This window comes from Tamandua tetradactyla, chromosome 9, assembly GCF_023851605.1.
Source record: "Tamandua tetradactyla isolate mTamTet1 chromosome 9, mTamTet1.pri, whole genome shotgun sequence".
Lineage (NCBI taxonomy): Eukaryota > Metazoa > Chordata > Mammalia > Pilosa > Myrmecophagidae > Tamandua > Tamandua tetradactyla.
The window spans coordinates 38,229,281-38,244,232 of NC_135335.1; the positions used below are offsets into that span (position 1 = coordinate 38,229,281).

General features: G+C 47.0%; 1 protein-coding gene across 1 annotated transcript in view; it reads right to left on the bottom strand.

Moving 5' to 3' along the window:
- SLC6A11 (solute carrier family 6 member 11) overlaps positions 1-14,952 on the bottom strand; it is a 141,294-nt gene that overhangs the window by 110,190 nt on the left and 16,152 nt on the right. Inside the window, exon 5 of the mRNA XM_077116557.1 lies at positions 3,609-3,741. Within this exon, the coding sequence (XP_076972672.1) occupies positions 3,609-3,741 (133 nt within the window). The remainder of the gene's footprint in view (positions 1-3,608; positions 3,742-14,952) is intronic.

Below are 14,952 nucleotides of genomic sequence, written 5' to 3' on the forward strand. Positions count from 1 at the left end.
TATCTCCATGAATTTGGCCTGCCTATCCTTCCTGGAAACCGGCTTCTAAATTAGAATTCTCGTGCCCAGGCTCCATCACTCAACAAATGGCAAATGACTCCACTGTTGGACTGAGCTTCCCCTGAGGTTTGAATGGAGCCAAATTTGGCTGTGGCCCAGGTCCTGTGCCCCAGACTTGAGGCCATGCCTGGGCATGGATAACTCAAACACGTCCATCCACCAAAACCTCATCCAAGCAGGCCTCCCCACAACCCTGCACAGCCACCGACCAGCCAAGGCCCACAGCTTCTGCCTCAGCTTCCCAGAAGTGGGTGAAAGCAGCAGTGGTCACAACAATTATAGCCCTCATGACACTTTCTCCTCTTCTTTATGGCTCACAAAGCCCTTTCACATATGTCATCAGGGGAGCTACAGGTGCTATTTTATAGGCATATAACCAGTACAGGCACACCTCAGAGATAGTGCAGGTTTGGTTCTAGACCCCTGCAACCAAGCTAATATCACAATAAAGTGACTCACATGAACTTTTTGGTGTCCCAGTGCAGATAAAAGTTATGCTTACACTATACTGTAGTCTTTCAAGTGTGCATTAGCATTATAGCTTAGGAAAAAAACATGTACATACTTTAATTAAAATGTGACAGAGAGACACGAAGTGGACACACACTGTTGGAAAAATGGCACCGATAGACTTGCTCAACGCAAGGCGGCCACAAACCTTCAATTTGTAAAAAGCGCAATATCTGCAAAGCGCAATAAAGCAAAGTGCAATAAAACGAGGCATGCCTGTACTCAGACAGCCCTTCTTGAATGAACTTCATCTTTTTAGCAAGATTTTTAAAAATTCTCATTGACTGATCATTTACTATTAGTCACATGCTCTGTTATACATTTAATCCTCACACACCACCCCCGCCATGAGGCGAGCTTCATTAGCAACCCTGTTTTTACAAAAGAGGAAACTGAGGCTTAGAGAAGTTAAGTGATGTATCCAAGGTCACAGTTAGTGAGTGACAGACCTGGGGTCTGAACACAGACCCAGACCCTGGAATGGTTCCAGTTTTTGTCCTCCTCTGAAACCAGAAGAGGCAAGCAGGGAGACAATGAGAGAAAGTGTATGTAGTCTGAAGAAGTCCAGTAATAATGCAACAATGTTAATAGGCATTGTTCTAGAGGCTTAATGCTTATGAAACATTTCTGCAGTGGAGAAGCTAAGCATAACTATAATTATGCTGAAGAGCTACTTCTAGAAAACCTCTTTTCTTGCTCACATGTGATACTCTCTTCTAAACCCAACTCTGGCAGTGAAATCATTGCCCTCCCCACTGAGTGGGACATGACATCTAGGGGTGAAAGTCTCCCTGACGACTTGGGAGATATCTCCCAGGGACAAGCCTGGCCCTGGCATCGTGGATCAACCATGTCTTCCTGACCAAAAGCGGGAAAAGAAAGGTAACAAAATAAGGTATGAGTAGCTAAGAAAGTTCAGATAGCCTCAAGAGACTATTCTGGAGGCTACGATTATGTAAGTTTCAGCTAGATATTTCAAATTGCCATGGTTTGCCAAACCACATCATTCCTGTCAACCCTAAAGAACACTTGGGGCTCATTTGAGATTCTACAAACGTTTCATGTACTAAGTTCACTTTCCAGAGAACTAAAACCTCCAGACGGTTCTTAGGGCAGATAAGTCCTGAAACCCAGAGGGGTCAGTCTCCCCAAGAACAACAACTAATTCTATCCCATTATTCTATACTATCAACACCCCTTTCCAACAAGAAAAAGTTATAATGATAGAGCCCAAATATCCCTAAAGATTGGGAGAAGGGTCAAAGGAGAAGGAGGAGTTATAACAGAGCAGATAGGATTTAATGAATGAGTGTGACTGCTTAATCGTTACACTGATATTTCTTTTAGTCCCCAGCATCTTAGAGCAGCTAGAAGGAAATTGTGGAACTGTAAACTATGTCAAACTCTGAAATCTGATCTATAACTACTTGTTACAATGTATTTGGAAATTCATTGCTTTTTTTGTATATATGTTATATTTCACAATGAAAAAACTATTTAAAAAGAATAATGCAACAATGTTATATTTGGAAAACTAGAAAAAAATCTTCTTGTCTTTATAATACAAACTACAGAAAGCAAAGATGAGCAAAATCACCTTGGCTGGAGGCACATGAAAAATCTCTTTTCTACTTTCTGAGGTCCCCCAAACACCTTTATGATGAGTTTTCAGTCCACCTCAGCTTTTTTAGAACACCTAGCACAGAACATGCTGATCTCTCTTCTTTACCTTCCCAATTTCCCTCCTGCAGGCCCATCCAACCTCACATAGTTAAGCACTGAGCAGCCTCCTCCTCATCCCACCCACCACTGTGGGAGCTGAGCTGACCCCTTTTATAAAAGGGTCTTGAGTTGCTAATTTCCTTTTGCTTTAAAGGCTTTGTCTCCAGCTTGCCCCAGCCAAAGGCTCAGAACAGATTTTACAAACAGCTGCCTTCTGGTAACAGGCAGGCAATGTGTGATGCTATCTGATGACCCAGGTATAGGAAATGCTGCATTTTCCTCTTTTCAATAAGGAAAACTGAGTAGCACAAATGAGGAAACGAGTGGTATCGATATTCAACCGCAGGATCAGGCAGACAATAGGGAATGGTGGGGACTGTGGCCAACCAGGGGTCCCCTCTAAGGAAGTGGCTACTGTTCAGCTCAGCCCACGACTGCCCTGCAGGTATGCAAGCCCATTATTGCCAAACCTTTCAACTTTTGTAGGGTTGCCAAAACTGATTTATTTTTTCCACCTGAAATCTGATTTTTAAATGTTGGCAACTTTTTTCTTTCTTCAAATAAAACACATGCGTGGGAGGGTATGACCAGGAGCTACAAGCTTATAGCTGTTGTACTAATCCTTCTGGCACAGATGATTGTGTTCACCAAATATCCCCAGGCCCTCCAGCACTTCCCAGCCTTCTTTGCCTTAGGTAAGGCAGAGTTTCAGGTTCTGGCCAGTGGCCTGTGACTGCATCTTCCAGGCGAAGGCAGCTAAGAGCTGGGCTGCCTCATCCCATTTCAGTTCCCCTGCTGCAGCAACCATGTGGTCTGGGTGGCTTGACAAGGCCCCAAGATGGAAGAGGGCGACTTATCGCTCCAGAGAATTCAGAGGAGTGAGAAATACATCCCTGGGATATTAGGATCTGTCTGTGAAGGCAGCCAGCATTTGTTGCCCTTACATATTCCTGGAGCCATGTCTGAATTACAAATGAATTGTCACTGTACTTTAACACTTTTCATCCAAAAGCACTTTAACCCACCTTACTTGGTGTGACTCAACTTGCTAAGACAGACAGAGCAAAGCTTTGTTATTTCACAGAAATACCAGAGGAAATAGAGGCTCACAACAGAAAAGTGAATAGCCCTAAAGCATATGCAGGAAATAGGCCATTGAGCCCCTGGAATTCAAACTCTGGACTCCTGCATGGACTCCCATGCCAGTGCTCCTTGCACCTCCCCCAGCTTAGGAGCTGAACTTAGCTGGAAGTTTGCACAAGGACAACTTGTGCCCTCCTCTGTCCACCATAATTGCTTGAATTTCCATCTCTTACCTTTCCTGTGGACTTGGTCCCCTTCCAGATACAGAAGTAGCAGATGGTCCAGGCTGCCAGGAGACACAAGGCCAGCTCCCCGCGGAGGTTCCCAATGTGTTCGATGCCATCGGAGATGGCCAGGACTCGGCGCCTGTGGAAGGGAGAGGCAAGAGTCACTGGGACTGGGGGACAGCCAGGCCAGGGCTGCAGAGAGACAGGTTGAGCCTACTCACTCTTTCACTCCACCCACCAGATGTACTGAGTGGCTTCTGGAGCCAACCCTGGCCTGGGTACAGGGCCCTAAGAAAAGCAGGTTCCAGGCCCCTGCTTTTCTACAGAAAAAGATGAAAAATTTAGCAGACGATTTCTAGTACAAGGCTGAGGGAGGAAGCATGAGGGCTTTGGGGAGACAAAGAAAGCACCAAGCCCACCTCGGGGGTTGCCTGGGAGCCCATATTTCTATTCACAAATTTTTCGTGTCGCTCCCCAATAGCAGGTATACATCCGTGTCCTTCTGAGCCCAAGTGTGGCACGTGACTTGCACTGGTCAATGGAACGTGTGCTATTTCGGGCGGGAGCTTTAAGAGCTATAGTGACATGGGTCTCCATATCCTCTTCTCCTACCTCTCAGGTGCAAGAACACATGTCCAGATGCTGCCTCCAGAGGCCTGAGCTGCTGAATGGCCATGTGAGTCCTCCTGTCACCCATGCCAGAGATGTAGTGTAAGCAAAACACAAACTTCACTGCCTCAAGCTAGCAAGATTTGGGGTGGGCATCTGTCACTACAGCATAACCCAACCTACCCTGACTGCTACAAGGGACTAGGGGAAGCTTCCTGGAAGAAGAAATATCTGAGCAGGACTTTAGAGGGTAAATAGAATTTGGCCAACAGAAAAAGGTAATAAAGAGCATTTTAGACCAAGGGAAGAGTTGGGGCCAAGGCTCAGAAGAAGGAGCACAGCATGCCTAGGGCACAGGGATAAGAAGGGAATAGCAGGAGAGGTGAGCAGGAGAGAGCACAGGGGGCCCTGAATAGTATGCCAAGAGGCAGGGAGTCCCAAGGGCCCAGGCCACAGGAGAGGAAGAACTCCTGGGTCCGCGAAGCCAGGCCTTCTCTCAGAACCCATCAATTCTTCAGAGTCAACCTGGGCCTGGCTCCCAAAGCCCAAGCCTGTGGCTTATATTTCTTTAAAGTCAAACTCGCCACGCTCCATATTGTGCAGAACCGTGGTACCAACACAAATCCCCTCCAAGCTTGCTCCACGAACCCCATTCAGGCTGCCAAACCACCCCCCCACTAAAGGATGCCAGTCGCCTCGGCACTCTGGGAATGTCCTTTGAGAAAGCAGCTCCCATCCCACCAAGCATGAAAGCCTCCCTTAGTGTCTGTCTCCCTGGGAATCTGCTTGGGGCCTGATTCTGCATTAATTACTGAATGACACTAATTAGCACTGATCTGCAGGCTCCCTCCACCCCACCCCCAGCCCCCCGCTGGAGAAATCAGGCAAGCCCCCAACAAAATTGGGCTGTGTGCAACCACGGATCCATTCAAAAGGAACCCATCTCTCATTCCTATAGCCAGGAGAAGTGGGGACATCCAATTGAATAAATCTTTATTGAGCACCTACTATGTGCCAGGTACTACATTCATTATGGAGGCTGCTAAAGGGAATCATGACATGGTCCTTGCCCTCTACTAGGATATGCTGGACAGAAAGAGATTTGAGAGAGAAAGGAGACCCAATCAGTGATGAGTTGTTAGCAACCACTACTTTATTTACCTCTTGTACATTAGTGTTCTCTGCCTTTAATTCATTTAAAAACTATAGACTTCATTAAGGGAGACCTTTAAGAGACTCTATTAGGATGTCTGAGTGCTGTGTCCCAGAGCATGGTCCTTGGGACACTTGCCAAAAATACAAACATTTCTGTACCCCACCTAGCCCCACTGAATCAGAACCTTTATGGATGGGTCTCAGGCATTTGCATTTTGTCATGATCCCCAGGGACTTCTTATTCATAGTAGGCTTGGGCACCGCAGGAACAGAGTACCCTGGTAATGAAAGAATGACCTACCATTTAGACCTCCACCTGAGTACTTTTTTTTCTAACTACCTTTTGGGAGGGAGCTTGCAGGGGTGGGTTGTGGATCCTTTGAGCACCCACTGAAGGCAGGGACTTTCTCCCCAGAGAAATACCCTTCCTCACAAAATTCTTCCTTGTCCCCCATATGAGAAAATTGGTACACAGACTGCAAGCTTTTCCTCAATGTTAAATTTCTTGAACTTGATGACTACACTTTAGGTCATTACTATAAGGGACTATCCTTGTCTCAGGAAATGTACAAGGAAGTGCTAAGGGCTCAAGGAGCATGATGGATACAACCTACAGTCAAATGTTTAGAACACGAATAGACAGAAAGACCGACACGAGGGCAGACAGATAAATGATTCGAGAGCTGGATTGAGAGATGGATGGATGGACGGACGGATGGATGGATGGATGGACGGACAGATAGTATGACTTGGCAAATGTGGCATAATTTTAAAGGTTTGGTATCTGGGAATCTGGGTAGGGGGTATGCTGGAGTTCTCTGTATGGGTTTTGCATTATTTATGCAACTGTCCTGTAAGTTTGAAATTATTTCCAAATAAAAAAGTTTAAAGAAAATTCTTCCCTGTCTCCAGATTAAGAGCCCTGCAGCTTCCACATGCCTCGCACCTTATGAACGGCCACTCCGCGCATCCCAGGTGCCCAAGAGCTGGTGAGTGAGCAAGGATAACCCAGGGCAAGAAAGGAATTGGGAGCCTGCTGCAGCTAGAACCCAGTGCATCCATTCCAGCTACTCCAGACTCACCCTGAATCTGCTGTTAAAGAAACACGCAAAGCCCCCTTCTAGCAAGGGCATACGCACATGCCTTCTTGCTGAGGGAGCTGTTTTCCCAACTTGGAATCTGAAAACTGGAAACCGCATAGGGACAGAGGAAGAAAGAAGGAGGAGACCTGCCAGGAGCGAGCAGGCCCAGGTGCCCCCCTAGTTCACATTTTGGGTGCTGCAAATTTTTGCATCGTGCCACCTGCTTCGGCGCCCTCACACTTAATTGAACGATCTAACTCCCAGAATAGGGAGCAGGTTACTAAAAGCTACAAAGGATGAATTGCTCTTTTGTTCCACCAGACACTATTTGAAAACATCCTAAAACTATTTTCCTTAGGTTTCACCAGCGCTGACTTGAACTAGGACTGGACCTTAAGTTTCTAAAGAAAAGGGGCGCGGAGGCCAGGTTCTCAGCTTGCGGGGCCGTGGAGCTGCTTTGAAACCCACAAGGGCAGCCTTTGAGAGTGCGGGGGGGCTGGGACACTCAACTCCGGAGACTTGGAGGAGGCACAGCTCTTCCTGGGAAAAAACTTTCTTAATGACCCTCCCCCATGAAGTGCCGGACACAAGAGAGGCCTGAATAAGGAGGAGTTTGCTGCCAACACCCTGGCCAAAAAAGGTCCTAGCAACAGCTCTCTCACCACCATTTACCGAGCGGGAAATGTAGCAGACTAGATGGGGCTCTTTGGAGGGGCTCATCTACTCACCTAATATTTATTGTGCACCTACTATGTGCCAGGCACTAAAGCACAGTTTTCACGAAGCACCTCTTTCAGACCATACTATAAAATGTTCCCGGATATTTCCACCCAGAGGCTGAAATCTCAGAGCTCAAAGGTCTGGTTCTGCTGCTTCAGACCTCAGCACATACAAAAGATGAGCTGGGCTCAAATCCCAGCTCTTATGTAGCAGCTGCGGAACCCTGGGGGGAGGGGGGGTGTCCCCTTTCTGAGTCTCAGTTTCCTCACCTGTAAAATGAGGGGAATGATATCTGCCATCTATGGCTTTGTAAGCATTGATTCATTTAACCCTCTCAACAGTCCTCGAGGTCAGGACAATTAATATCACCCTTTTAAAGCTGGGGAAACCGAGGCACAGAGAGCTTAAGGCCAAAAGTCACGCCACAGGCAAGTGAGACAGTTTCACTTGCACCCAAGAATCCTGGCTCCAGAGCCCCAATGCTATATTTTAGATTCCCCCATAACACTGAAATCATCTCCTTTCTTTCTATAAATTAAGCTGCAGTATATACTTCTGTTTGTCAGGTAAAAGTAGTATATAGCATGCATCCATTCATATGCTTATTTATTTATTCAAGTCATGTTTATTAAAGTGTCTCCAATGTGCCCTGTACTGGGTTAAACCTGGGAACCCTTCAAGAGATTGTGTTCTATGGGGCAGGCAGCCAGAATGGGGGGTGAAGAGTGCCATGACAAAGAGAAGAAACCCAGGGGCTGTGAAAGCACCCTGGCACAGCAGAGGACCCTGGGGTCCTGGGGGGGTGGGGTCTGGGGCCAGGTATCAGATGTGGGGGGGCAGGGAGGGGCGTCCTGAGGGTACAGGAGAAGAGTTAGCCAAGGGCAGGGGGGCGTGTGGGGGCAGAAGGGCCACCAAGGACGAAAGCCCAGAGACTGGGAAGAAGGCTCCGCGCGGCCAGAAGAGTCCACTGGGTCAGGTCAGAGCCGCAGGAGCGCGGGGTGGGGGGCAGAGGGAGGGGGAGGCTGCGGGGGTGGCAAGGGCCAGGCTGAGAGCCCTGCTGAGGGGCTGGGTCTCACCTTCAGGTGGAGGTGCAATAGAATAATCTCATGAAGGGGAAAGACATCAGCAGATGGATATTTCAGAAAACCCTCTTTGGTTACAGTGAGAAAAATGGATGGTAAGGGTAGAATAGGACTGGCAGCCCAGTGAAAAGAATTTTGCCCCACTTCAGGCAACGCATGAGAGGGTGTGGTCGAAACTAGGAAATGGTACCAGAGAGAAATGGATGGACTGAGGGCGGCAGAGGCAAAAGGAAACCCTGGGTGTGGCAGGGGTTACAGGGAAGAGGGAGGTCTAGGCTGATAACCAATTCGTGCACACGGGTCCCTGGATGGGTGGGGGCTGGAGTGGGTAGGAGGGGGCATCAGCTGGGCAGGAGGGCATTGGAACGGGATGGCAGAGGCAAGGTAGAGTCATTCCTCTAGACAAGGAGGTTAGGAGGTTCCTGCAGGACACCCAGGCAGCTGAGATGCCCAGAGGTAATTGTGTGATGGATGCAAAGCTCAGCAAAGAAATGCAGGAAGGAGATTTAGACCAGCGCCCTCAGCCTTCAGGCTGTCCTGGGAGAGCGTGAGGCTGCCTGGAGAGAATGGAGAGTGGGAAGAGAGAGGGCCTGCAACAGAGTCCCCAAGCCCCAACACGGAAGGGGTAGAGGAAAGGAATAAGCCATTGAAAGAGGCAGAGATGGGGTAAGCAAAAGGTAGGGGGCAATAGAAGAGGGATTCCCCAAAGGGAGAGGATGAGGGAGTTACCAGAAGGAGCGGTAGTTTATCTGCCAAACACTTCCATGCAGCTGATGAGAAGGAGCAGTGTCTGCTGGATTTGGGGACCAGGAGAAGTAGGGCGCCTAGGGAGAGCCAGTCGGTGGGGGAGACTTCAGACAGTGGTGGGGAGGGGCAAACGGGACAGACCCTACACGAGCTGGCTCTTTTGGAAAGTTTGATTGAAGAGTCAGAAAGAAGGTAGCAGTTGAAGGGACCAGAGGACACAGAGAGCAGTTTTACTTATTTTTGTTTTGTTTTCAGATTGGCATAACTTGGACAGCCAAGAGGAGAGGAGAGGTTTCAGTTACAAGAGGGAATGGAAGAGTAAGATGGGAAAAGGTGGAAATGTTTTGACATTGCAGCAGGGTAAGAATTCATAGCACAGGTGAGGGTTTTAGGCTGGGCTAGATGTGGAGGTGCCATATCTACAGGAACAAGAGGAAAAGCATTGGGAAATGCAAGAGGTGAGCTTAAAATCAAACTATGTCCTTTCTAAGAGACTCTTTGAGGAAAGAACCAGAAGGGAGCCAGCACCGTGTGGCAGGCTGTACTATTTGCTTCACTCAGACCTCAGGACAACATAACAACTATGGAGGAATTATTAGGACTGTTCTATAGATAGGGGAACCAAAGTCCAGGGAGGTTAAACCTGCCCATTGTGGAATGTTCTGATGCTGACACACCATGCTGGCCCATGAAACCCAACCCTGGACAGAGCTTCTCCTCCGTCCTTGCCAGTCCAAGGGGGATGGCCATAAAGCTGAATCTGCTCCTGAGACATCACCACCATTTCCCTCCTGGCTCCCTACATACACAGAGGGGCTGAGTCTAGAGGAAGCCAACAGCCTCACACCTGGAGCTCCCCTTCCAAACACACCAGCTTCCAAGAGCAACCAGTGATCTGAACTAGAGGAATGGGTCAGAGGAGAAAAGCGTCGGCATCTTTCTCCAGCAGACAGCCTGGGAGATGCAAAACACCAGAAGTGTTTTTGCAAAACCCTGGCCTGTGCAACCCTCATTTGAATGTCCAGTACGGAGCAGCAAACAGATCATCTTTCTTTGCCTGGTAGTTACTGTTTAACCTGCCTCAGAGAAAAGAGCAACCAAGGAGGTAGAGACTCCATCCCTAACCCCTCCCCTCTACCCCCTCCCCCTCAAAAAAAGCTGGCTTGGAGGGACTGGTCTATAAATAGCCTTGCTCATTCCTCCTTTCATGTCTCCCAAAGCAACAAACAAAAAAAAGGGCCCATCACCAAAACAAACGTGCCCTTTACCACCCTGCAGAGCTGCAGCCCAAGGGAGGATTCTCCTTTTACTTCTCTGGGAAGAAAGAGGTGCAGCCCCCAACTCTCCCCATGGATGGAGCCTGCTCCTATTAAGTCCACTGCAGAGACCCCTAAGCTGAGCTGGGGACAAAGAACAGAACTCTGCTCTGCAAGAAATCCAGATCTCTGTATTATTCATTCATTTAACACATATTTGCTGGGTGCCATTGAGGACTAGAGCTGCAGTGGTAGATAAAGCAGGCACGTGCTGCTCTCAGGGAGCATACTATTTAGGGGTATACACATAACAAGGGCAGTGAAGGCTTGCATTTTCCATGTGCTTACTCGGACCAAGCACGCCACATGAGAATCTGATCAGACCTTCACAGCCGCCTCTGAGGTGAGTGCCACATTGTTATTCCTATTTTACAGCTGGGGAAATTGTGGCTTAGGGAGGAAACATGTCCAGGGAGGCAGAGACAGAACCTGAAGCCACACCTGTTAGACTTCAGAGGCAGAGCTCGGAACCACCACCCTGTTCTGGGGAAGACAGCCAGAATCGTGTAATTATGCGTGTGACTGGGGCTAGGACACCTGGGCTGCGGGGCGACAGGCAATAAGGAACCTTATCTGGCCTGAGGGGTCTGGGGTTACTCTTCACTGTCTTCTCTCGCTGCAGAAATCCCCCACCAGTCTCTAAACACACTCTGAATCTCCCTGTCTTCCAGAATTCATCCCACTGTTCCCCTGCCAGGAAAGTCCTTCCCAATTTTCCCATCTATCAAAAATTCTACAAATTCACAATGAGCATGTTCTGGCAATGCACTATAGTGATGGTAGCACAACACTGTAAACGCAACCAATGTCATTGAATTGTAAACTTAAACATGGTTAAAATGGCAAATTTGATGCCATAGATATATGTTACATTGATAATATATTTATATTAACCACAATAAAACAAAATAAAACAAAGGTTCCATGACTAGGGCAACTTTCCAGAAACCTACAACCTCCAGATGGGTCCTCGGACCAGATGAGTCCTGAAATGCAGAGGGGCCAGCCTCTCCAGAACATTAGACAGTTCCATTCCCTATCCCATATTATCAACAGCCCCTTCCAACATGAAAAAGTTAGAATGGGCATAGCCCAAATACCCCTAAAGAGCGGGAGAAAGGTAAAAGGTGATGGCGGAGTTATACAGAGAAGGTAGGGTTTAACAAATGAGTATGACTGCTGAATTATTATTTTGATATTTTAGTCTTCAGTATCTTAGAGCAGCTAGAAGTAAAAACCTAAAATTATGGAATTGTAACCCAAAATACCAAACTCTGAAATCTGTTCTATAATTAATTGTTTCAATGCACTTTGAAATTTGATGCTTTTTTGTATATATGTTATTTTCCACACAAAAAAAGTTGACCGTGATGATGATATATATATTCTTTCTAGTTTCCAGTGTTCTGGAGAAGCGAGAAGGAAAAATCTGAGACGGTGGAATGGTAGCTGTGGTGGTTAGATTCAGTTGTCAACTTGGCCAGGTGAGTGTACCTAGTTTTGTTGCTGCCAATGGTACGTGAACCTCATCTGTTGCCGATTTACATCTGTAGTCAGCTAGGAGGCGTGTCTGCTGCAATGAGTGATGTTTGACTTAATTGGCTTGTGCTTAAATGAGAGACCACAACGTAGCACAGCCTAAGCAGCTCAGCATTCCTCATCTCAGCACTCACAGCTCAGCCCAGGCCTTTGGAGATGCAGAAAGAAGTCACCCTAGGGAAAGTTGTTGGAACCCAGGGACCTGGAGAGAAGGCCGGCAGAGACCATCCTGTGCCTTCCCACGTAAGAAAGAACCTCAGTGGAAAGTTAGCTGCCTTTCCTCTGAAGAACTAACAAAATAAATCCCCTTTTATTAAAAGCCAATCCGTTTCTGGTGTGTTGCATTCCGGCAGCTAGCAAACTAAAACAGTAGCCCATGACAAACTCTGGGATCCGTTTTGTAACTACTTGTTGAAGTGTGCTTTGAAAATTATTGCTTTTTTTCTTTCTTCGCTTTGTATATATGCTAGACATACAATTTAAAAAGCTTAAAAAAAAAAAAGAGGAGCTAACACTGTTTGCTTTACACCTACCACAGTTCAGCTCACTTGAATGTCAACTGTACCCTGAAGGTTGGTGTATGTTAGAATTCTTCAGAGAAGCAGAATCAATAGGAAATAATAGGAAACTTTATAAATATTCATATATATGCACCCAAATACATAGACGTACATGTATGCATATATACATATATGTATAAATATGTTACATGTGTGTGTACATGATTTATTTCAAGGAGTTGGCCCACGTGAATGTAGGAATTGGCAAGTCTGACATCTGTAAGGCAGGACGTGTGGACAGGAGACTCAGGCAGGATTCCATGCTGCAGTCTAACACAGGCTATTTTCTCTAGGAAACCTCAGCGTTTGCTCTCCAGGCAACACCTACACTGGCGTTTGACAGACAACTGGGTATCGCAGCCTGGCCAAACTGACACATAAAATTAACCATCACAGGCAGTGTTACTTGTGCTAAATCAGAGAGCTGCCGGCTTTCCAGACTCAGGAAGCAGGATAAGAGAACACAGAAGACATGGGCAGGGATCAGAGAGGCCTGTGGCCCAGCTCAGCTTTGACTCCTGAGAGAGGCCCTTTGCAAAAGTCCTTTAACCTCTCATTGCCTCTGACACTTCTTGGGGGGATGAGGATTGGATGGCACCTACTGTGTCCTTTATACTGGGTTGGCAGATTCAATGGCATTGCAAATGGCACACTGAGAGGCCCATGCTCAAGCTACCTTGGCCTTGAGCACAAGTAATTCCATGTTCCTTCCCCTTCCTTACTACACCTACCATGATGTAAAAGGAATTTCAGGTAAAACTCTTCTGGCTATATAAGTCACTGCTTCCCATTATATAGCATAAGACATCCACAAATCCCTTGTGGCTGATTTTATACCCAAATATTTTTACTCTAATGATCAAGAATGGATAATAACAGTAGACAGCAGCTATTCAACACTTACTAACCCCAATGACTGCGATTAATACTGCTATTACTCTTCCCATCTTGCAAGCACAGCAAGTGAGCTGCAGAGAGATTTAAGTAACAAGCCCAGGGCTAATCAGTTAGAAGAAACGGGATATTCAAATTCTTGCTGTCTGGACCCAAGGCCCAGGTGTTTGTATCCACATAGCTGCTCTGGTATTTGTAAATAGCATTTCCCACAGCTGTGGAGGCAAGCACTCCACCCTCAGGTCTTACATTAAGTGTAAGATTTGCATTAATAGGAATATCACCTTGGTCCTTCTCTGGGGCAAGGGGCTCCCCCTCAGTTGACCACTTAGGGCATTGGGTCCTTACCCAGGGCCTCCATCTCTTCACCACCACTGGTAGCGAGGACGTGCTTTATGTTGCTCCGTGAAGGGAAAGCCTGGCTCATGGCATCAAGGATGGCTACAAGGGTAGGTCTGACAGATACCAGGGAGCTGGGAAAAGCAGACTTTGACAGGTAACTTTTCTCTACTTTATCAGCTTCGAAACCAAAATCCCACTGTGTGTTAATTTTTCTTCTTATACTTAAAGATACTTTCTAAAATTTCTACAATCAACCCAGATGATTGTTGCAAGAAGGACATCAAGTATCTACTGGAGAACTCACTTCCATAAAAGACGTGAATTTAGTGCCTATACTTTGGAAGCTGGGCGCTTATATTCTTCAACAGAAGTGCAGGGCAAAAATGAAAGTAAAAAGAACACTGTTGGGCGGGCCACAGCGAGTGGCTCAGCAGGCAGAGTTCTCACCTGCCATGCTGGAGACCCGGGTTCATTTCCTGGTGCCTGCCCATGCAAAAAAAAAAAAAAATTGCTGTCAAATGTGCTGGGAAATACTGGCAGGGAGAGACTCTGAATTGTTAACAGTTATCTCTAGAGAGTGAGGTTATATAGGCAACATATTTATAAGTCGTATATAATCATATACCAGTGTACCAGGCTCCGATATCTGTTGTGTCAATTGCTTACAATGGCATCCACTATTTTTGCAACAAGTTAAATATTAAACAATTAGAATAGAAAGGGCAACACCACCCTGCTTGGACAACAAAGCGCTGATTGGGTCTGTTTTGGTAAACCTCCTGAGAATTCTAAAGGGCTGCCGAGTCCCTTGGCACAAGCCACTGGTGTGGCAGAAATACATACTGTCCTCAGTGGGACCTTCTCCCTGTTCCCGTTAGCTGATATCAGCAGATCCAAGCATATCCCTGGTGGGGACTAGAGCCTAGCAATGAACACGTCTCTGACTACTGACCCCTCTTTTCATTGGGGGTGATGGGGGGGACACACAGGAGAGGCAGCTTCCCCAGTGCAGGTGCTTCCAGAGACATACGGGCTGCCAGGCGGTAGTTTCTACCAAAGACCTGGGTTCTAAGTATATGAGCTGGGCAATCAACCACTTGGCTCCTCCAAGAATATCTTCAGTTGATGGTTTAAAACTGGAGAGTTTTCTCCTCCCCTTCCACCACCTTATGGATTGAATCACACACGCCAAGTTCAAGTCCCAGCCACCAGTTCTGTGGGTGAGAACCCATCTGTAAACAGGATCTTTGAAGATGTTATTAGTTAAGGTGAGTCTACACTGAACTGGGGTGGGATTTAACCAG